The following is a 22,313-nucleotide window of genomic DNA, read 5'->3' on the forward strand; positions in this document are numbered from 1 at the left end:
TTGACGGCTAGAGACGCCAAAAATCTATTTTGACTGAGCTGCCAGTGAATGAGTTAAATAATACGTTCCGACTCCTGGTTAAAAGGTGTTGTGGCATCCCAAAGCAGTGACCATTTTGTGGCTGATGTATGGTTCTTACACACACATTTCCCAAATTGTTGTTTTATGTTTGCACGAAGAAATCTTACTGCACATATTAGGCCTTTATTTATTTTATTTTATTTTTTTTATTTTATTTTTTTTATTTTTTATTTTTTTATCACATACCTCTTTAGCCCAGGCCGGCTTGTCATTAGGATTAACGACATCTTTGTAGTGGTAGAGCTGTTTCTTCTCCGCCTGCCGTCCCTCCTGCTGCTGTTGCTGCAGCGACACCAGGTAGGCCCTCTCCTGCTGGAGTTGCCTCTGCAGACGCTCGGCCTGCCGCTGCTCTTCCACCTGTTTGCGCTTGTACTCCTTGGCAGGAAGGAAACCGGAGGAAAAGTTAGTCGTGTGAAACACAAGAGAATTTAGAATGGGGTGGATGAACGAAGGCACAAAGGAGGAGGAAGCAACGCCGAGTGAGGTCAAAGGGGATTGATGAATTCTGTTTCTTAAATGCAGTCGGAAAAAAATCCATCAATGAATTAAGAAGAAGGAAAACACCATCATTCCACAAGATGGCGCCAAAATCATTGTTTTATTCTATGATGATAACAGGTTAATTAAACCTTCTTCTCTGTATTGGAATAACATTTCATTGTTCGACAGTCCTTGCTTGCTGGCATTGATAAATGAAATATATTACTTGCAATAAGTACATTTCACTTTTTGGGCCAAATACATGAAAGTGGATCATTTCCTATGGCACACAGTGGCTAGAAATCACGACCTTATCCATTCCCAATGTGAAATGAACACATACCAAACCGGAACATCTTGAGGAAGAGCAGGCGGGATCAAGCAAGACAATATGACATTACAGAATATCTCCATAATAACATGCTTGGTCTCGAGGTGGGCGCACTCAAAAAGTCGACCAAAAAAGAAAAAGAAAAGTGCAAAACCCTCTGAAGGATGCTTGACTGGACATGTAAACATTGAGCCAGGTTACCAGCAGTAGCGCCTGTTCCTGTAGAAGCTGCTGCTGGAGAATCTCTAACTGCCTCTGCTCCTCTTCCAGCTGTCTACGGATATACTCCTGAGCAGCGTGCGAGGAAAAAAAAAATAGGAGCAATGTTGAGAAATGTTAGTGTTAGTGACATCTGGATGCACGCAGACAGCCCAAAGTGGCGGAGGTGGAGATGGTCTGGAACAGGGACTTGTAGGCAAACTTTTCCGCTCCAAGGAATTTTTGCTTTTATAAAACATAATTTATTGAGAGAGCTAGAGCAATTTCTAAGACAAAAGTAATGTAAAATAAACTTGCATCACAATATATATCAATCAACATGCCCAAAGATGTATATTTTAAAAGGAACCAATAGCTATTGCTTTTTGTAGGTGTAAAAAGCAGGATCACAGAGGATTTCACAATCTATAATCTTCAGCAAAAACTAGGATGAGCTTGAAATAATTCCTGTTGTCAATCTTATGTCTAATTTAGTGTCAAACTACATTGTGTGCCACCCTCTAGTGGCCAACAGTGGAATTACACACGAAAGAAATGGGGAGCAGACACAAAATAGAACGATATATGCTGTACTAAAAAATAAACTGGTGAAATAGCGAGACAGCAAACCCCCGAACCCGCGACGTAAAGGAGTAGGGGTAGGAAATAAATTCAACTAACTCGGTTAAGTCACCTCAAAACTCCAAGAGAGAGGGGTTTTATGTATGTATGGAATTTTTTTGTCCAATTTACAAATACGCTATACGTGAAATCATTACAGCAACCACAACAGAGTGGAAGAAACTTGAGGAATATATTTTCTCAAAAACAGTGCTGGTCCGAACCTGTTCTCTTTCCGCGTGCCGACGCTCCTCCTCTCTACGGAGCTGCTCCATTTCCTCGTAACGCCTCCTCTGCTCCCTTTCGTGCTGTTTCCTCAGCTCGCGCTCACGCTGCTGCTGCTGTGGGGAGAGATGAGGGGGGCAAAGGCTTTAGAAAAGACCACTTGGGCAAAGGCTGCAGGAAAAATACAATGTTTTTAAAAAAGTGCTTCATTTTGGCCGGTTGGTAGGTTTTATTCTTTTTAATAATAATAATAATAATAATAATAATAATAATAATAATAATAATAATAATACATTTTATGTGTACACTTTATATCTGTAACTGATATACAAAAGAAAAGAAAAAAGACAAAACAAAGATAAAATTGAGGTTAGCATTGCCCACACCTGATATATCAATAATCATGCCCAAAGATGTACAGTACATTATAAAATAAACTTACAGTTGTTGTTTTCTGAAGGCATAAAGGCTGGATTAAAGAGGATTGAGACATTCAATAAGCTCTTTCTAATTAGATGGGAGGCTAGTGTGTTAGCTGTTTGTTTTTTAAAGCTAACTTAATTTAAAGGGATACTTCACTTATTTAGCCCATTATTGCAATAAAAAGTTAATATTTTGTCTATAATTAATTTGATACTTTCATTATTTTTCACGTACAATTAGTACCTTTAAAAACACATTTTGCAACTTGCTGTCAACTGAAAATCACTAGTTGAGCCCTTGTGATGTCATTTTAAGTCGACAGCAAGTTGCAAAATGTGTTTTTAAAGGTACTAATTGTACATGAAAAATAATGAAAATATGAAATTAGTAGTGAACACTTAAAGGTTCGCAATTCAAAATGTTTAGTAAGTTAACAACTCAAAAGTAGAGTAACGCACTAATTAACTCATTCACTGGCAGCCATTTCTATAAATTCTACATGAAATATTCGCTATTCGTGAGCTGGTCCGATATCCCCTGTGAATAGCGGCGGTCCACTGTATTACCAATTTCTGATTAATCAACCTCAAGCTACAAGAGTCATTGCAGAGCGGTAAAATCGAGTCGTCGGCGCAACCCCTCCTCCTGCTAACTCACCTCCTCCAGCCGCCGCCGCTGCTCCTTCTGCTCCTCGATGCGCTTCTGCCTCTCGGCCAGCAGCAGGCGCTTGTGCTCTTCGTTCTGCTGCTGCTCCAGCTGCTGCCGCCGCTGCGCCTCCGAGCGCTCCTTATTGGCCAGCTGCAGGCGCAGGAAGTCGCGCCGCAGGGTCGACTCGCCGGGGATGTTGATGATGGAGCTTATGAGGGGGAGAGAAGACGAGGCCATGAGACAGCGAGGAAGGCTTCGGGAAAACGTGTTAGTCCGTTTTTAATTGCCGGCCGGCGCTGACCTGGGTTCACCCGTGTCTCTTTCCTCGTCTTCTTCCTCGCTGCCACTGTATTCGTACTCGGTCTCGTCTGACACATTAGAGACACACGCGGAATATGAAAGAGTCACATGCGGAGATCAAAGCTGTCTTTCTTTTCACACGCTCGGCGTCAAAACTCAGCACGCTTCTGACATTTCCGAATCCTTGCTCAACTCAAACGTTCTTTTGCAACCTTGAGCCACTTTGGGAGTAAAAAGCTCAAATTTGTCGGCGTTGACTTTTCCGCCAATATCTACGGATTTTTCATATTCTTTTCAAATGTTTTTTTCTATGATCTATTTAATGTTAACATAGTTTTCGTCTGATAGTTCCCCATTTTCTCTCTAATGAGTACAAACCGTTAATTTCACAGTGACAGGGAACAGGCGCTTGAACACATTTCAGTCAAAAGTGCGCCCAAAGCAAAAGAGGGGATGTGAGGACAAAAAAATAAATGTCTGCAAAAAAAAAAGTTTCTATACATCATCAGTGGGGCCTGCGGCGTTTGTGTCGTGAAGCGATTAATCTGCTCGGTAATGACGCAGCAGGAGCGTGTGTGGCGAGGCCGTCATTCGCCGCCTTGAAAGCGGAACTGAGGTCTGTCGCTGGCTGTTTACTGTGTGACAACGTCGGGAGTGTGGAACGTCGTCCTCGGGGCGACGTTGCTGCAATGTGTCTTCAAAACAAAGATTGTTCACAAGTGAATAATCCGTTTTGGTACCGCTGCCTAATCAGTTGTCGTCAACGATTTTACGCTGAACTACAAAATAAAAAAATATCCGCAATACTTTGTAGGGTATCTCCAAACTTATTTTAGAGCAATTCTCATTTCCGGACTCCCAGTATGATTGACCATTTTTGAGTAATCTAATTCTACAGAACGACCAATTTTATGGGTGAGCGCTTCATTTCAGATTCCCTTGAAAAAGACGACAGACTTTGAGAGTAATCTCGTTCCAAATTCCCTTTACATAAAACAAGTTTTATTCCTTGCTCCCTTTCAAACAAGACTGATTTTAAAGTAGTAACTAAAAAATTACTGATTTTTAGGTATGTATCGATAAGCGCGATATCGTGATATCGTGATATCAAAACTGCCACAATGTCGTCGTCGACATGTTCACGATATTTAAATGCAACATGTCTGTTCAAAAAGTCAGGTTGATTTCCATTTGTGCAGTTCTGGCACCCTCTGGTGGCTAGTTTTTTAGTGCAATTTCATTTTCATTAGGGATGTTTTGGCCCTTCTATGTTTAAAATCCACACTAATGGTCAGATGAAGGGGAACGTAATATGCTTGTGAAGCGAGTCAATATATGGAGGAACGCAATGTGTGCGTGCATTAACATAATAATAATAATAATAATAATAATAATAATAATAATAATAATAATAATAATAATAATAATAATAATAACAACAATAATAAAACATAATAATAATAACAATAACAACAACAACAGCAACAATAATAATAATAATAATAATAATAATAATAATAATAACATAACATTGATGTACGAGTACGAGCTCATTTTTTTTTTACAATATTGTGACCTTTTTTTGTGTCGCCAGCCTCCCCACAATACCGTGATAATTATCGTATTGTGAGCTTCATATCGTGTTAATATCATATCGTGACGTTTGGATATCGTTACATCCCTACTGATTTTACAATAATCTCTTGACAAAATGAGTCACTTCGGAAAATGATTGATTTTAAAATAATCTATTTCTTGATTCACTCCAGAAAGTGACAAGAGAAATTTTTTGCTTCCATATCCCAGTTTGAAACTGACTGATTTTAAGAGTAATCCCCTCAATCCAGATGACAAAATGACAGATTGTAGAGTAATCAAAATCCAGAGTAATTTCTGAAAATGACTCATTTTAGAGCAATCTCTTTATTTCAGACTTAGTCAGCAAGACTTTAGAGTAATCTTATCCCAGAATCGCTTGGCAAAATGAGGCAATATGAGGTCTTCCCTTGAAGAGTCCTTTGAAAAAGGATGTGCAATTTAAGTAATCTTAATCTTAAAAGTAATCTCAAGCCATCCTAATTTTAGAAAGTGACTTTTCAAGTAATTTAATTCCAGATTTGTCATTGCAGACCACCTTTCGAAAACAAAATCTTAGAGCCATTGCTGCATGTTCCGTTACATAAAAAGAAGACAAACTTTGAATGTTGCACTTTCCTAAAAGGAAAAAAAAAAAAATGAAGCAGAATCTCACCCCTCTCGCCTCGCTTCTTCTTGGTGCGGTCGATGTGGTCCTTGAGCTGGATGCGGACTTGCCTCTCGTTGGGCAGGTCCCTGATGAACGGGTGCTTGAGGAGCTGCTCCGTGCTGGGCCTTTGGCCGTGGCTCTTCACCAGGCAGCTCTCGATGAACAGCTGGAACTTCTTTGACCTGACCACATAACAGTAATTTGGTTCGCATTTGGTTAATCAAGAAGCCAAAATATTCAAAGTTGTGCTCAATTAATTTCTCACCATTTCTTTGACTTGAGTCTGGGCGCAGGATTTCGCGGGATGAGGAAGAGGGCTCTCATGGGGTGCATGTCACACAGCGCTGCGGGGGTCACACATGAAACAGCACAATGTTGGATAATCTTTTGTGTGCGTGCAAAAATCCCACAGTTAAGCTCTTGCAAAAACAGGCTCACGCTGGAAGTTTACTCTGTGACAAAGTTAGATTGTGTAATGTCATCCACAGAGCTATGTCACTGCAATAAGTCTTAAAAAATAGTCAAAAAAAAACAACAACAGAATAATACATTTTGTTACTACTAGTGATAATTTTGTCGGCCATTTTTAAATTTAGTCTAAATTTTTGTTATGATCTGGAGTTGGATCCCAAAAGCGCAGACACAAATAAGACCTTAACTATTTATTCACATTGAGAGGTGTGGAACTAACTTGACTAGACAAGAAACAATTACAGTTGCACAGAGGAACAGAGGTGATAATCTGACAAAAACACACACTTCTCAGACAGGCTTATATAGACAGCGAATCGATCTGATTGGTTGTGGCTAGACATGTGGGTAACAGGACTGACATGGAATTATCTGATTGGCTAACAAGTGGCTAAGCTAAGGTTAGTAGTAGTAAGTAGTATTACAGAAAAAACACGACTGACGAATGACAACAATCTAATTCCATTTTTTTTTTTTTATTAAATGGCTGATTTTAGAGCAATCTTCTCAATCCAGACTCCTTTTAAAAATGCATGTGCAAAAATCTAGCTAAATTCTTAAAGCAAAAAAAAAAAATCAGGCAACGGGAGCCCTTGTCTCCCCAATATAAAATATGTATGCGCTTATAAAGGGGATGGTACTTACGCGGAGCTCCTTCAGCCATCTCGATGGCCGTGATGCCCAGTGACCATAAATCGCTCTGCAACGAGACCAAAAACCATTACACCAGAAGGTGACCTCCAAGGCAAGAAACACATCCTACGCAAGAAAGGCAGTTTAAGTTAAGCACCTTGAAGTCGTACGTTGCGTCGGGGTTCTCATCGCAGGCGATCACCTCGGGCGCCATCCAATATGGCGTCCCGATAAACGTGTTCCTCCTTCCCACTGTGCGGTCCAGCTGGGCCGAAACGCCAAAGTCCACTTCAGGGAGAAGGCACGAAAATAAAAAATGAATGTCATGGGTCCTTCTCGCACATGAAAGCACATAACTCGGGTTAAAAAAAATCGTACATATTGAGAAATCACTTCTTTTGAAGCATAGAAATGGGTAAGAAAAGACACTAAATGCAGCGACGACACGTAAAAAAAAATAATTACATCAAACAGAAGCAAAACCGTCCTGACTCATAAACTGGAATGAATCAATAAAACTGATTAATAGCCCGGCCCTAGGTGCCCGTTTAAAATGTTTATTTGCTTTTTACAGCGGGGAAGTAAAAATGAAAGAATGTGCCTCGTGTCTTTGCAAACGTTCATCGTAAATGGCTGTACGTACGCCATAAGTTGGCAGGTATTCAGCGCACGCACACACGATTGTTGTCAGGCTACACTTCGGGCCCATCCAATGGGCGGGGCCGTTTCACCGAGTGGCTTTTACGTGACAGCAGCACCCACCTAGCTTGACCTCGGCGTTCTCCGTCAGCAGGACGTTCTGTCCCTTGATGTCTCGGTGGATGACCTTGTGCTGATGCAGATGAGTCAGGCCCTGAACACGCACACACGCACGCACACGCACGCACTCTGTGAAGGAAGCCAGAGCCACAAGCCAAACGGAAAGCGCCTCATTTTCAAGAGGATCTCACGTCCTCGTGTCGCCGACCGGCAACTTAATAAAAGCTTCTTTTTTTTTTCCTTTTTTTTTTTTTTTAAATTAATCACACGATGACTGATTTGGTTAATCTTGTCGCCTTCAAAAAGCAGCTGCGGGTATGACATTATTCAACTGCATGCGTTTTTTATAACACTTGAAATAATATATAAAAATAAGGCCTCGTCATAATTAATTAGTTAACGAAAAATAATTATTGATTAATTTGCTAATTGTTCGTAGTAATGTACAGTTTTTGTTATTTACAAATCACAATTATAAATAAATAACAAAAGGAAAATATAATACATACAGTACTTGTATAACAATGAATAAAATAAAAAGGCTGCACATAACATCACTTGTGCTTTAAAATCCACCTTAAATGACAGCCTTATATATTTATTCATTTGCAGTGAGGCTTTTTTTTTTATGTGCACAGTGTGAAGGTTTGGCCACTTTTTTGGAAACGAAATATATATTGTACATGCAAAAGATAAACTTTCTTGCTATTAAAGTATAAAGGCACGGTCTTCCGTTTTCACTCAGGAAAATGCACAACATAAATACAGGATGTATACCCATGAACTCCTTCTCAATCTACACCTCTGGGCTTCTGTTAATGTGTGGTGGTGATTTTTTCCTAAACCCCCACCCCAACAGCGGGACGTTTCTGTGCACAGACTGTTGTTTACCCCACCAGGCAATCGCAGGGGGCGTGTCGCAGACGGGGCCGGGTGAATTTGTCGGCTGCATGACGTCACTCCCGCGGCAACTTGACAATACAATTTATTTTTATTTTTTTCACTCACTCACTCACTCACTCACTCACTCACTCACTCACTCACTCACTCACTCACTCACTCACTCACTCACTCACTCACTCACTCAAGCTTACACGTCCGCTGTTGACAAAACAAATACAAAATAATACAAAACAAAATAAAACAAAATACAGGCTAGGGAGATGGGGTTTAGGGAAAAATCACCACCACACATTAACAGAAGCCCAGAGGTGTAGATTGAGAAGGAGTTCATGGGTATACATCCTGTATTTACTGTATATAGTGCATTTTCCTGAGTGAAAACGGAAGACCGTGCCACAAGCTACTTTTTTTTCCTGAAGGGTATATAACAGGCATTATTCAAGGTGTGGCGTTTATTTCTTGAAGTTTGGATGTGTTAAAGAATTTGTTAAAAGTAGGCTATATAATATAATATATAATAAAGTCAAGTCTAAGTCTAAGTCTAAGTCTACTGATGCCACGCTATGTTGCTTTAAATATGTCTATAGAAACAGTAAAATACAGGAATGGTCATTACGGCCACTTGTCATTTATTTCACGGCCACTTGTCATTTATTCCAGGTAAGGCATTTATTATTCTTATTTTGTATTTTATTTTTTTTATAAAATGTGCATCAGACCTCTAGCAACCAACATGTCTTGCACTAAAGGACAGAGAAATGATGCAGCCAAAATACCTTAAAACCCGAAAGGGAATGGGTCAAAGACAACGCAGAAAAAAAAAAAAAAAAACTATCAGTAACGGGGCATCAAGGAGGTAAAAAAGGAGGAAGCAGTAAAAAAAAACAAAAAAAAACAAAAAAAACAAAACAAAGGAAAGCAAAACAAGATAAGTGGAGACAATAGAGGAAGAAAAGGAAGGAAACGGCCGTTGTCTGAGTCTCAATAACAGACGAGATGCTGTGGCGATAGCGCTGCCCTAAGCACGAACGGGCGAGATGAGCACCAGGGCGTCACGGGATGCGCGCCGCTCTCCGTCAATTACGGGAGGCCGGGGATTGCAATATGAACGGCGCTCACCCTGAGGATCTCTCGGCAGATGTAGGCCGTCCACTCCTCTTTCAGAGAGTTGCCCTTGGTGTTCTTGATCAGATCCGTCACCGAGCCGGCGCCGCAGAACTCCATGACCAGCTGTGTAAAACAACAAGGTGGATGGATTACTGCCTGGATGCCATCACTTGATTCGTCATAATGATAGAATATACACAAAGGAGATGCGACAAAGCTGTCACAATTGAACCACATGTACTCAATAGTCAATTTTATTTATAAAGCACTTTAAAACAATCACTGCTACGTGGAGCTGAATCAAATGTAAAAAATAATAACAACAAACGCACAAATAAATCAACAGCACCTATATTCTGTAACAAGGTAGCCGCTATTGTTAGCATACCAGACAAATATTCTATTAACCTAGCCGCTAACGTTAGCATACCAAACAAATATTCCATCAACCTAGCCGCTAACGTTAGCATGATAGAGAAAAAAAAAATCTGTTATCAGCAATCAGCTAACATTAGAATGGCAGACAGAAATGTTGTTACCCGGCTAGCAGTTAACGTTCTTACGTTAGCGCTCATAAAACTAAGCAATGCCTTCTTGGCTTTACCCACAGTCTCAATTCAAGCACACTAAATTTTTCAGTAGGTCAATAAGTGATTGAGGACAATAGGTCGCCGTTGTTTTTGACGAATTTAGCGTCACATTTTTGTTAGCATTAACGGCTCATGACTCGCCTTGTTTACACACTGATCTCGAGCCACAAGTAGCGTGGGAACACGTTAACTAATAAGATAAGCATCTTAGCACATTTTCCTTCAATAGACGCCGTACCTCAGCTCGTCAACGGGGGTGAAAATAAACAACTCACAAATAAATTAACCTTTTTTTCTAATCTGCAAGATAGATGGATGGTTGGGCGACAGAATCATTTCATACCATCCTTTTTTCCTTATTTCTATCCATCCTTCCTACTTTCCATCCTTCCACCCATCCCCTTCTTTCCTTACTTTGCGCCATCCTTCCTACCATCCATCCATCTTTTCTTCTGTCCTTTCTCCCTTTCAGGCGTCCTACCTTTCATACAATTGTTGTTTCCTCCCTTACTTTTGCACTTCCTTCCTTGCATCCTTTCACGTCCTTTTTTCCTTCCTTACATCCTTCCTTCTCTGTCCTCTGTCTCATCTTTCCTCCCTTCTTTTCTTACTTCCACCTCCCATATCTTTTCTTTCCCCATTCCTTCTATCATTCCTTCCATTCTTTCATACATCCTTGTTTACTTCCACCCTTTCCCCTGCATTCTTTCCCTCCTTCATCCCTTGCCTACTATTTTCATTTCCTTCCTTTCTTCCATCCTTCCTTCCTCCCTTTCTGCTGTCCATCTTTGCTTCCGTCATTCCTTCCTTTCCCGTCCTTGTTTCGTCCCTTCCTTAAGACTTTCTTTCTTTTTCTCTACCAGCCTTCCTTCCTCCCTGTCTTCTTTTCTTCCTTCCATCTTTCCTCCCATGCTTCCTACAATCCTTCCTGTCTTACCTTTCTTCCATTCATAGCATCATGTTTCCTTCTTTCCTTTCATCCTATCCTCCCTCCTTTCTCATAGCATCCTTGTTTTCTTTTCTTCCTTTCTTCTTATATATATATATATACATATATATACATATATATATATATATATACATATATATACATATATATATATATATATACATATATATATATATATATATATATATATATATATATATATATATATATATATATATATATATATATATACATATATATATATATACATATATATAAGAAACTGCCCACTGTACCAACTTTTGATCCATCAAGGATGATTATTTTGAGTAACAACTCTTCCCTCCCGCCCTTCCTCTCTGCAGTTGAGTAACAACACCACACCCATAGCTGGTCATCGATTCCCGGGGGGTTCTTCTTGATGAACGCGCCGTAGTAGGTAGCGATGTTGCGGTGGTGGCTGTACTTCTTCAGCATGTTGATTTCCGCTTTGATCTCTTCTTCCTCATCCTGAGACACGCCAACACGCGCACAGGGAAAGCAAAAAGCAACAAATTAGCATTTTGCAGCAGTAAATAACGACCCTTGAACATGATTTTTTAAACCATAACTTTGCACTACTTCAAAGTATCATCTTGGCATTTTTTTAAGTAAATTTCACGCAAAAGAACAGCAACTTTGCAGTATTCCTGTGTGAAAGGTGCTCGACATGGTCATTTTCTGTTGCGGCACCTTCACTGGGTTCTGTGTAAAAGTCTGTCGTTATGGCTCTGATATAGCAATTTTGTGGGGTGTCCCTAAGTATTAAGCCCATTTCACACTGTTTAAATATTTTCCTCATGTACTTTTTTGTGTCGAAAGCAGCTGTTACTGTCGGACGACTAAAGGTCTGATAGCAGAACGCAATATTGCTGTTTGAAAGCCTTTGCTCGGTCCTGTCTAAAACGCACATGTAAATAAACAGCCATATGTTCCGTCACAGCTCAGATCCGGCTATTTCGCAGACTCTCTGTGTGAAAATGCCTTCCTCCACTTGCTCCGTTGTTGCGCTGAGTAGTGGGTGTAGTCTCTAAATATAGCCGAGATCCCACTCTCCCGCTCTGCAGACACGCTTGAGACCACACTGCTGCCCTGATAGCAGCAGCTAATATTACCATGGCGATAGGCCTGTCCTCATTTTCTTCACTGCCACTGACTCATCGCTCTTAATTAGATGACACGGTGGTATAATCGTGGGACTTGGCGGTTTATGTGTGAGTGTTGAGTGGGAGTGTGTTGCTTACCCCGGTGACATCCATGACCTTGATGGCTGCCAGCTGCCCGGTCTTGACATGGCGACCCTGCAGAATGAGGAAGCAAAAAAAACAAAACAAAAAAACGGGTGAATTCCTTAAGAGGAGTGGGTGAAAGAATATAATTCTTTAAAAAAAAAAATGACAGACTTTCTGTCAGAGACATGTCCGCCAATTTCAGTTAGATCTGTGAAAGTGGTGTCAGGTTCAAATTTATTTCAGCCCCATTTTTGAAGCAAATCTTTGAAATGATCATCAAATTTTGCTGCCATTACACAAAACAAATCACATTCAAATGCAACTCAAAGTGCTGGACAATGAAAACATCCATAATAAAATAAAAAGAAAAAGCCACCCCTTTCCCCCATATCCCCATGATCGTACCCACAGACACACACGCAAACTACAACATGGCGGGGCACAGAAGAACCCCGTGAGGAAAGACACCCAGGAGGAGTTCATCCACACATATATATTACATGACATACGTAAAAAATAAAATAAATGCTCATCTGTGTTGGGTACTTGCTTCCAATCGGTGCTCATTCGGGTATATTCAGTAGTAAAACTTCGGCAAGAGTCCTGGATCTTGCCCAAAATGGCTGCTTTAAACCAAAATGGCCAACTTTGTTTTTAATTTTGAGTGTGACTCACAGAGATTTTTCTAAGTTTCCTGCTATCATTGGCATTGTTAACCTACCAAATTCCATGTCGATCTTTTCTGTGAAACTAGTGCTGGGGCAATTTTTTTTTTTTCCTTCAAACTTTCAATTAGGCGCTAGTGAGTGATTAGAACCCCTGAAATACACAGATTTTCACCAGTATCAAGCTTTATTTTAGGTTAACAATACTGACAAACTAAATAAAAGTAAAATTGACCAAAAAAAGTTTTTGTCAGCAAAATACAAATAAAAATGCTAAAAAAAAAAAAAAAAAAAAAGAAAGAAAGAAAACTATCTATCCATCCATCCATTTTCTTGACCGCTTATTCCTCACAAGGTTCGCGGGGGGTGCTGGCGCCTATCTCAGCTGGCTCTGGGCAGTCGGCGGGGGACACCCTGGACTGGTTGCCAGCCAATCGCAGGGCGAAAGAAAACTAACTAAAACTAAATACAAACATAGCAAATATGTCCATCATTTTCATCTGGCAATGATTTTAATACAATAAAACTGAAACTAATTAAAAAATAAAACACACTCTGAAAACTAACTAAAAATGAACTAAAAAATTACTAATAATAAAAAAATAAATAAATAAATAAATACAAAATAAATAAATAAATAAAGTTATAAAAATTCCAAAACTACAGGACAACGGATGGTAATTATCTTATGGCTATAATCCGGTGTGGTGTGTTTACATGCATGTCCTACCACGTGATGTTCATTAACATGCACTGTCCCAACTAAATAAAATTTAAAGAAAAATTATAACCCTGAGGAGCATACATGGATGCTGACTTGACAGTGTGCTCTGTGCTACTAGGTCAACGGGACGTCCAAGTTGTGACGCGTCTGATTTTATCTCCCAGCATGTCAGAAAATGACTGCAAGAAGTGGGCCAGAGGTATTGCGGCGCCTTATCGAGGCTACCCAAAAGCCTTGGGGGGGTGCTGGAAGCTGAAGGGGTTCAATCCTGATGAAGCTAATGAGGCTAAAGATGATAAAACCATAAAAAGCCTCACTTGCCTCATCTGGATTGAATTGATTAGCATAGGTATGTCGATTTTGTTGTCACATGTAATGCCAACATTGACAGAATAAAATTCTGCAATACTGTGGGAGAGTTTCTGGACAGACAGATATGTTCCACAAAAAAATAAAATAAAATAAATAAATATCAGGGGCGCAATAGTGTATGGAACATTGTGCAGTATATATGAAACAAGGACAAGAATGTAATCCTGGAGGAATTGCTCAAAAGCAGATGGCACTGTGGGGGTCGGACTCCAAAGCGCCCCCTGGGGGCTTCCACTGAAGGGTCACTGTGATAACGAGCCAAAGCAGAGGGGGCTGCCCCAGTTAAAAGAGCAACACGTTGAAAAGGTTCTAATGCTTTGCCATTTATTCTTAAAAAGAGGATATGTTGCTGCGGCATTGTCTGGAAAAGGCCACATTTTTGTAACTTTTGAAAAAATTTTCATAGCTCTATATGAATGAAAACGAAAGTATTTTTTTTTTAATGTGTGATTTTCATTTGTCACTTGTCATTAAATTTATATTTATTATTTAAAAAAAATGTTTTCATTTTTTTTTTATTATTACTATAATTTTTTTCTTTGATTGAGGCCCAAGGAGAACGCTGCCTAAAATTTTATATTTCGTCAGTGAGTTGTCATACGCGAGTACAATTTTTTATTTTTTTTTTAAATAAAAATTAAAAAAAAAAAAAAAGTCTGTAGCCCCTTACAGAGGTATAACAGAGAACGGGGAATTTGCCCCAAAAACACTACACATTATTGAATACTATTTTTGTTTAGCGTTTACATTTGTACTACATATTTTTTATTTTTATTTTTATTTTTATTTTTATTTTTATCATTATCATTTTAAACTTCCTTATGTTAAATTTTTTAAAGTTTGTTGAATAATGTTTTAAGATTGTTAGTTTGTAACCTATTTTCATTTATTTTTCTTCCTCTGAATGTTAACTACTGTTTCTTGATGCTTATGTGTTGTCTTTCCTCGTGTAAAGCACATTGAGTTGCCTTGTGTATGAAATGTGCTATACAAATAAACTTGCCTTGCCTTACATAAACTTTGTATTTTTTTGTAGGATTATGTGAGGACTCCCAGGAAGACTAGCGACTACTTGTGGAAACTAATTAGGATCCTAATAAAGAATAGGGATGTAATGATGAGCGCGATATCGTGATATTAAAACTGCCACAATATTGTCGTCGTCATGTTCACAATATTTAAATGCAACATATCTATTCAAAAAGTCAGGTTGATTTCCATTGGTACAGTTCTATCACCCTCTGGTTGCTAGTTGTTTAGTGCAATTTAATTTTCATTGGGGATGTTTTGGCCCTTCTATGTTTAAAATCCACACTAATGGTCAGATGAAGGGGCACTATGGGGTAATATGCCTGTGAAGCAAATCAATATGTGGAGGAACTCAATATGTGCATGCATTAACAACATAATAATAATAAAACATAATAATAATATTAATAAAACATAACTGCTGTTATGTACAAAAGCACAATATTGTGCATTTTTTTAAGTAGGAACTCTTTTTATTTATTTATTTATTTATGTATTTATTTATTTATTTATTTATCCATCCATCCATCCATTTTCTTGACCGCTTATTCCTCACAAGGGTCGCGGGGGCTGCTGGCGCCTATCTCAGCTGGCTCTGGGCAGTAGGCGGGGGACACCCTGGACTGGTTGCCAACCACTCACAGGGCACACAGAGACGTACAACCATCCACACTCACACGCACACCTAGGGACAATTCGGAGCGCCCAATTAACCTGCCATGCATGTCTTTGGAATGTGGGAGGAGACCGGAGTACCCGGAGAAGACCCACGCGGGCACAGGGAGAACATGCAAACTCCACCCAGGAAGGTCCGAGCCTGGACTCGAACCGGAGACTATTTATTTATTATTTTTTATTTTTTTATTTTATTTTTTTTACAATATTGTGACCTTTTTAAATATCGCCAAACACCTAAAGTGACTAATGATCTTCTCCTAAGCAATGGACTCTAATACCTCGTCAGTTTTATTATTACTTGATCTTAGCGCCGCCTTCGATACTGTCGATCATAAAATGTTATCAGATCGCCTCCAAACATGTATTGGTATTTCAGGCTTAGCACTTTCGTGGTTTCGTTCGTAACTCTCAGAGAGGACGCACCGTGTAACTCATGGCAATGCAACCTCTGAGCTATGTAACGTCACGTGTGGAGTCCCACAGGGGTCGGTACGAAGCCCTTTCTTGTTTAATATTTATATGCTTCCGCTTGGCGATATTATACGTAAATATAATATAACTTTCTGGAGGCATGCCTCGCCGACATTAAACAATGGATGTCGTTTAATTTTTTGCTTCTTAAACCAGATAAAACCGAGATGGTGATTGTCGGTCCCGCTCGTCATCGGCATCTGTTTACTAACACCTCTCTAAACCTTGATAAATGTACTATTAGCCAAAGTGACTCAGTAAAAAATCTTGGCGTTATTTTTGACCCAACTCTCTCTTTTCAAATGCATATTAAAAATCTTACTAGAACTGCTTTTTTTCATCTCCGTAATATTGCTAAAATTCGCCCGATTCTGTCTGATGGTGATGCAGCGATTATAATTCATGCGTTTGTTACGTCTCGCCTTGACTATTGTAATGTATTACTCTCTGGTCTTCCAATGACCAGCCTTAAAAGTCTGCAGTTAGTTCAAAATGCAGCAGCTAGACTTTTGACGCGGACGAGAAAGTTCGATCATATTACCCCGATATTAGCCAACTTGCATGGGCTTCCGTTCCACCTGAGATGCGATTTTAAGGTCTTGTTACTTACATATAAAATATTGTATGGCTTGGCGCCTTCCTATCTCGTCGATTTAATAATACCGTACGTTCCGATAAGAAACCTGCGTTTGCAACAAGGTGGTCCTTTGGTGATTTCAAGAGATAAAAAGAAGTCTGCAGGTTCAAGAGCGTTTTTGATCCGGGCTCCAGTGCTCTGGAATGCCCTACCCTCAGAGGTCAGAGCTGCTACCTCTGTTGAAACGTTTAAATCACGTCTTATGGCAAACAAATTGCAAAAACTTCCCAAAAAAAACTGGCAGATAATAGTCAAGATGAGGACGACTCATTGTCAGGAAGAACAATCAAGTACCAAGCAAAACGAGAAGGATTTCTGATGGCTCTCGTTGGTTCTCACGCTAAAAGAATCTTGCGAGAGGAAAATCTGAGCAAGAATTGCTCATTAAGATCAGACTGCCCCAATTCCACGGGCACAAGGGCCAGCTTTGTTGGCGGCCGACAAAAGGAATCGCGGGCCTCTTAGCGAGCATGAAGCTCGCTTGACTCGTACCCAACCAAGATCGACCCTGTTTTCATCTGATCTCCCGTAAACTAAAAAAAAATCCTTATCAAGACAAATTTTACAGTCTTCGGTTAACCTAATAAACATAAAATTTTAGTCTTCAAAGAACTTGGAACCACAAAGGCTCGACTTTATGTGCCCCCCCCCCAAAAAAAAATTGTGACAATTTGTGAATAAAACTGAAAGAGCGTCTGTATCCGTCCGAATCTCGTCATGGACACGTCCTCTGTGTGACCTTCAGACCTGTAAACTCAAAAGCTGCACGCAAGTGATCTGCTGCCAGCGCTGCCTGGCTTGAAATCCAAATCGCTCGGTGCCAGATGGAACAAGAATGATACACGCCGGGGTGCAGGCCTCCGCCAAAGCCGAACGAGCTTCATTTGGATCACCACCAAATTCACACAAACCCATCACCTGGAGAATGACTTTACATCATTTTTGTCTTTGCGATTCCTGCGTTTGTTTGCATGAAATTGAACAGAAGCAGCCACGTCTGAAAGGGCATCTCCGTTCCTGTAGGGCCCAACCAGTACGGATATTTTTTTATTTTTTTTTTAAGCCAATGCAGATACCGATTAATTAGCCGATTAAAAAAAAAAAAAAAAATGCATAACTCCCCCTCCCAACCCCAAAGAATAATTTGGGTTGGCAATTGCCTCCCTCCCAATTGATAACACGAGGTGAAATTCAAACCCCCATCTTTTATGTTGTACTCAAAAGTTGCGCTGATTTCAAATCCAAAGCGATGAAACTGCTCCCTCTCCAGGTATCAGTCATTACTGCCGTTTACAAACTTGATATCTCGTCGATGGCAGTGAACGGTTAGATTCCAAATTGATGAATAGAAATGTCCTTGGCAGTGAATTACTAAATTAATTTCAATGGAATATTTTTTGTTTATTACCTCAAATCACTTAGCTCACGGCTGTTTTACTGGATTTTGACTGATTTTGCAAGGCCCACCGAATATTGTGTTCTATTGCTATAACATGGAACCTACCAAAAGAAAGATTAGAGACTCTTCTTTCATTGGAAAAAATATATATATATATTTTGATCTGTTTCTGTTTTGCAGCAATTATCATTTGAATATAGTTAAGTGTCATCATTATTCACAAATCTGTTTAAAACTGTGCTGGAAACAGCTTGTTTTCATCATGACCCTGGTTGATCTCTTATACTCTGCTGCCACCTGCTGGCTGTTTTTGTAATAACTACCATTACTTCAACCATTCTCTTCAGTTCAGAGACAGCATCGAAGCATTCTGGATGCTCTAGTATAAAAAACAAAACAAAAAGTGTCTTTGGGAAACTGGTAATATTTAAGCGTATTCATATATATTTTGGGAGCAAATTAGTTCCCTACAAATAAGCTTAATTAAATTATTAAAAATGCATTTAAATTTAAAAATGAAACATGGAATGTGTGAAGAATTTGTGATGCAGCTCTTGTATTGGATTACATTACATTGTGCAGCCTCAATAAAGACACATTAATAGAAAAGTGATAGCATGCAGTATTAATATTGTCCATTTTTCGTCCCATTCAGCGCAAGTGGCTTTGATGCTCATCCTCATCCTCCTCCCATTTGTGACTCTCTGACCTAAATCTGCCGTTTTTCCCGCTCGCTCTTATGCCGCTGATTCCCTCTCATTATCCAACCCTCTTAACCCCTCTTTATGCCTTTCATTATCGCCGGCTCGCCATCCCCTAAACGCCTCGCTCGTATTTCCAGCCCCTTCTTATTGTGTCCCGGCTCAGAGGCGACGTCTCGGCGTACGCGGGCGGACGCTAATTCCTGCAAAAACAACCTTGGGCTCAGGGTGCGATGAGCAGATGTGACGCGAGGCGAGTCGTCCATCTCCTATTGTGACTGCTCATGTGCAGACTGACAAAAACAAAAAACACACACAGCTGCTTCCACCCTCCAGCCCCGTCATCAGCATCAACTTCACGGCAATCACAACAACACATGGTGCGTCCCCATCCTTGAATCCATTCAAGTTATTGCTGATCAAATGTGGAGAGGAAAACATGTCAGTCACACACGCGGCTCCATACAAAAGCGCCGCCACCGAGGAATGGCGGGCCAGGTGTATTAGAGTGATAACGCGGCCAATTGGAAACGTGTGTTCCGCTCGGATGCTCACGCTTGCGAAGCAGACAGCAAACTGATAGCAAACTGATATCCAATCAGCCTCCAGGCCAGCGCGTCACGCAAGAGTCAATACCGTGGGAGTCAAAGGAGAAATAGAGGTACTCTGCTGGTATACTCCACCCACACGCGCTGTCGAAAACGCAAGTGTAATTTAGTGTTGAACATTTGTCTAGAATGCATGGCTCAAAATTAGAGCCGTCAAAATTAATCGACTAATTGACAAGTAATCGATTGTCAAATTAATCGACAACTATTTTAATAATCAAGTAATCATTTGGAGCCATTTTTTAAATAAAAATTGTCCAAATCCTCTGATTTTAGCACATCAACAGTAATTCACTTATTCCTTCATGAAAGAAGACTGCTTATGGTTTTAATCAAAATAAGACATTTGCAAACATCTGTTTTTACTTTGGAAATCAATGACCGAACCGGTAACATAGTGCAACATCAATCCCCCCCCACCCCCCACCCCTTTTTTAACTCATTCACTGCCTTTGACAAGTATACTTGTCAATTGTATTTTTTAGAGCGGTGCTAAATGGGGGCGAATCTGAGCATGCTCCACTGTAAATATCAAACTTGGAAACAACTTTACTGATGCCCAACCACCGGTAGATGACATCATAGCCCCATTTTATAGGAAATAAACACAGTTTCAGAGTCCATGGGAGAAATGGCTGTATTTTGGCAAACCTACATTTTTCTGCTGTCAATTATAAAAGAACGGGATGGGACAAAAAGTAGGGAGTCTATTCTGTTATTTGGTAGATTCGGTTTATATATAATTATTGAATGGAATATCACGTGAGTATTGGAAATGTAAAAATTTTCTATAATGACTGGCAGTGAATGAGTTTAATCAATATAAGAATACGAAGCAACGAAGCAGAAATAACCACCAATCACTGGTTAATAAACTGTAATCAGGGGGAAAATGCTTTTGTAATACACTTTAATGCAAAGTTAAAATGAACCTACCATAATTGCTGGACTATAAGGCGCACCTGATTATAAGCCGCACCCAGTACAAGACGGTACACAGAAAGAGTTTTCAAAGGTTTAATAGCTTTTCTTTCCAAACAGTGCCTGTGATACGGCAGTAACACAGCACTAACAGGGCTGGTTAAAAATAACATATCGGTAAAAGTCACTGAGACTGAGACTTCTTGTATTTTCCATGATGAGAGTCTGCTCATGCTAATTTTATTCATGCACAAAGCGCCAAGTTACATGAAACTTGCGTCTTCCTCGACACATATATTCCACCTGTCTCACTCTTACCTTTTCTACTCGAGCGCCCCTGGCGGCCGTCAGAAAAAATGCATAAATTAGCCGCATCATTGTATAAGCTGCAGGGTTGAAAGCGTGTGAAAAAAGTCGCGGCTTATAGTCTGGAAATTACGGTAATCATTTGGAGTCATTTTTTAACAAAAAATTGTCCAAATCCTCTGATTTTAGCACATCAACAGTAATTCACTAATTTGTGTCGCCCTTCATGAAAGAAGACTGCTTATCTTTAGTGTGTAATCAAAACAAGACATTTGCAAACATCTGTTTTTACTTTGGAAGTCAATGACCGAACCGGTAACAAAATCATGAAAACTAACTGAAACTACATTTTATATTTACAAAACTAACTAAAATAAAACTATATAGCAAAAATGTCAATTTTAGTCTTTGGTAATTAATTTAATGCATGAGCCTTTGGGGATGATTTTAAATGTGACTTTTAGTAGATATATTTTGATATAAACTGGAATCATGACGTTGCGCCCATGGTGTTTTTTAAATGTTGCTCAGTAATACACACTAAAAATAAATAAATAAATAAAACTAATACTGAAACTAGCTAAACTAAAACTAAGCATTTATTAAAAAACTAAAACTAATAAAAAAAACTAACAGAACCACCCTGAAAAAGAATTAAAAGCTCCCCCTACTGGCGAAACAAAATTACAGTCATTCAAATAACATTTAATCAACTGGATGTGAAACAATTGAACAATGACCATTTCTGAAATTAGAGTTGGGAAAAAAATTATTTCCCAAGCGAAATTTGAACCGATTAGAATATAGCTAAATGTTATCATTATTCTCATTCTTGGTTGAAACTGGCAAAAAAGAGCTTGTTTGCAACATGACCTTGGCTGATTGCTCATACTCTGCTGCCACCTGCTGGCCGTTTTTGAAACATGAAACCTAATAACTACCATTGTTTCTGTCAAGCTGCATGTCAAAGCTTTCTCTATGCTCTTGTGTAAAAAAAAAATTTTTTAAAAAGTACGCACAGTCAGAGGTGGGATTTGAACCCACAACCTCCTGGTTACTGGACAAAGAACTTAGCTACTCGACCATCACAGCTACTACAAAATCTGTGACATTATTTTTATTATTTTAAACTTCCTCACACTTTTTTTTTTTTTTTTTTTTTTTAAGTTTGCTGTATATGTTTTAACATTTTCAATGTATGTTCCTTTAGTAAATTTTGTAACCTACTTTTGTTTTGTTTTCTTTACTCTGAATGTTAACGACTGTTTGCTGATGCTAATGTGTTGTCTTTCCTTGTGTATGGATTGATATAAAAATAAGTTAAATATCAAATAAAATTTAATCAAATGGATGTAAAATAACTTGAGCAATCACGATTTCAGAAATTTTAGTTGGGGAAAAAAGGTCCATTGCTTTAACCACTCAACTATCGTGGACATGGAGGTGGCTGTAACAATGTATGGTATTGTATTTAGTAATCAAGTGTACAAGTGAAAGATGAAAATATGGATTAATTTTGAAGAAATAGTTTGTCAAATGACATTTAACGAAATAGATGTTAACTTGTTCCATTATGACTATACTGAAA

General features: G+C 39.3%; 1 protein-coding gene across 23 annotated transcripts in view; it reads right to left on the reverse strand.

Annotated features, from left to right (window-relative positions):
- The window catches only part of tnika (TRAF2 and NCK interacting kinase a), a 77,226-nt gene that overhangs the window by 25,340 nt on the left and 29,573 nt on the right, over positions 1 to 22,313 (reverse strand). For 14 of the 23 annotated variants that reach the window (XM_077539049.1, XM_077539045.1, XM_077539047.1 and 11 more), the window contains exons 3-15: positions 12,227 to 12,283; positions 11,328 to 11,453; positions 9,438 to 9,548; positions 7,419 to 7,509; positions 6,814 to 6,944; positions 6,669 to 6,723; positions 5,818 to 5,896; positions 5,559 to 5,734; positions 3,309 to 3,375; positions 3,017 to 3,215; positions 1,936 to 2,052; positions 1,094 to 1,180; positions 268 to 456 (exon numbers count right to left, since the gene is read on the reverse strand). In XM_077539049.1, the coding sequence (XP_077395175.1) occupies positions 268 to 456; positions 1,094 to 1,180; positions 1,936 to 2,052; positions 3,017 to 3,215; positions 3,309 to 3,375; positions 5,559 to 5,734; positions 5,818 to 5,896; positions 6,669 to 6,723; positions 6,814 to 6,944; positions 7,419 to 7,509; positions 9,438 to 9,548; positions 11,328 to 11,453; positions 12,227 to 12,283 (1,485 nt within the window). The remainder of the gene's footprint in view (positions 1 to 267; positions 457 to 1,093; positions 1,181 to 1,935; positions 2,053 to 3,016; positions 3,216 to 3,308; positions 3,376 to 5,558; positions 5,735 to 5,817; positions 5,897 to 6,668; positions 6,724 to 6,813; positions 6,945 to 7,418; positions 7,510 to 9,437; positions 9,549 to 11,327; positions 11,454 to 12,226; positions 12,284 to 22,313) is intronic. The other 9 variants (XM_077539050.1, XM_077539067.1, XM_077539066.1 and 6 more) reach the window with 1 other exon arrangement.

The sequence above is a fragment of the Festucalex cinctus genome, chromosome 12, assembly GCF_051991245.1.
Source record: "Festucalex cinctus isolate MCC-2025b chromosome 12, RoL_Fcin_1.0, whole genome shotgun sequence".
NCBI classification, from domain to species: Eukaryota; Metazoa; Chordata; class Actinopteri; order Syngnathiformes; family Syngnathidae; genus Festucalex; species Festucalex cinctus.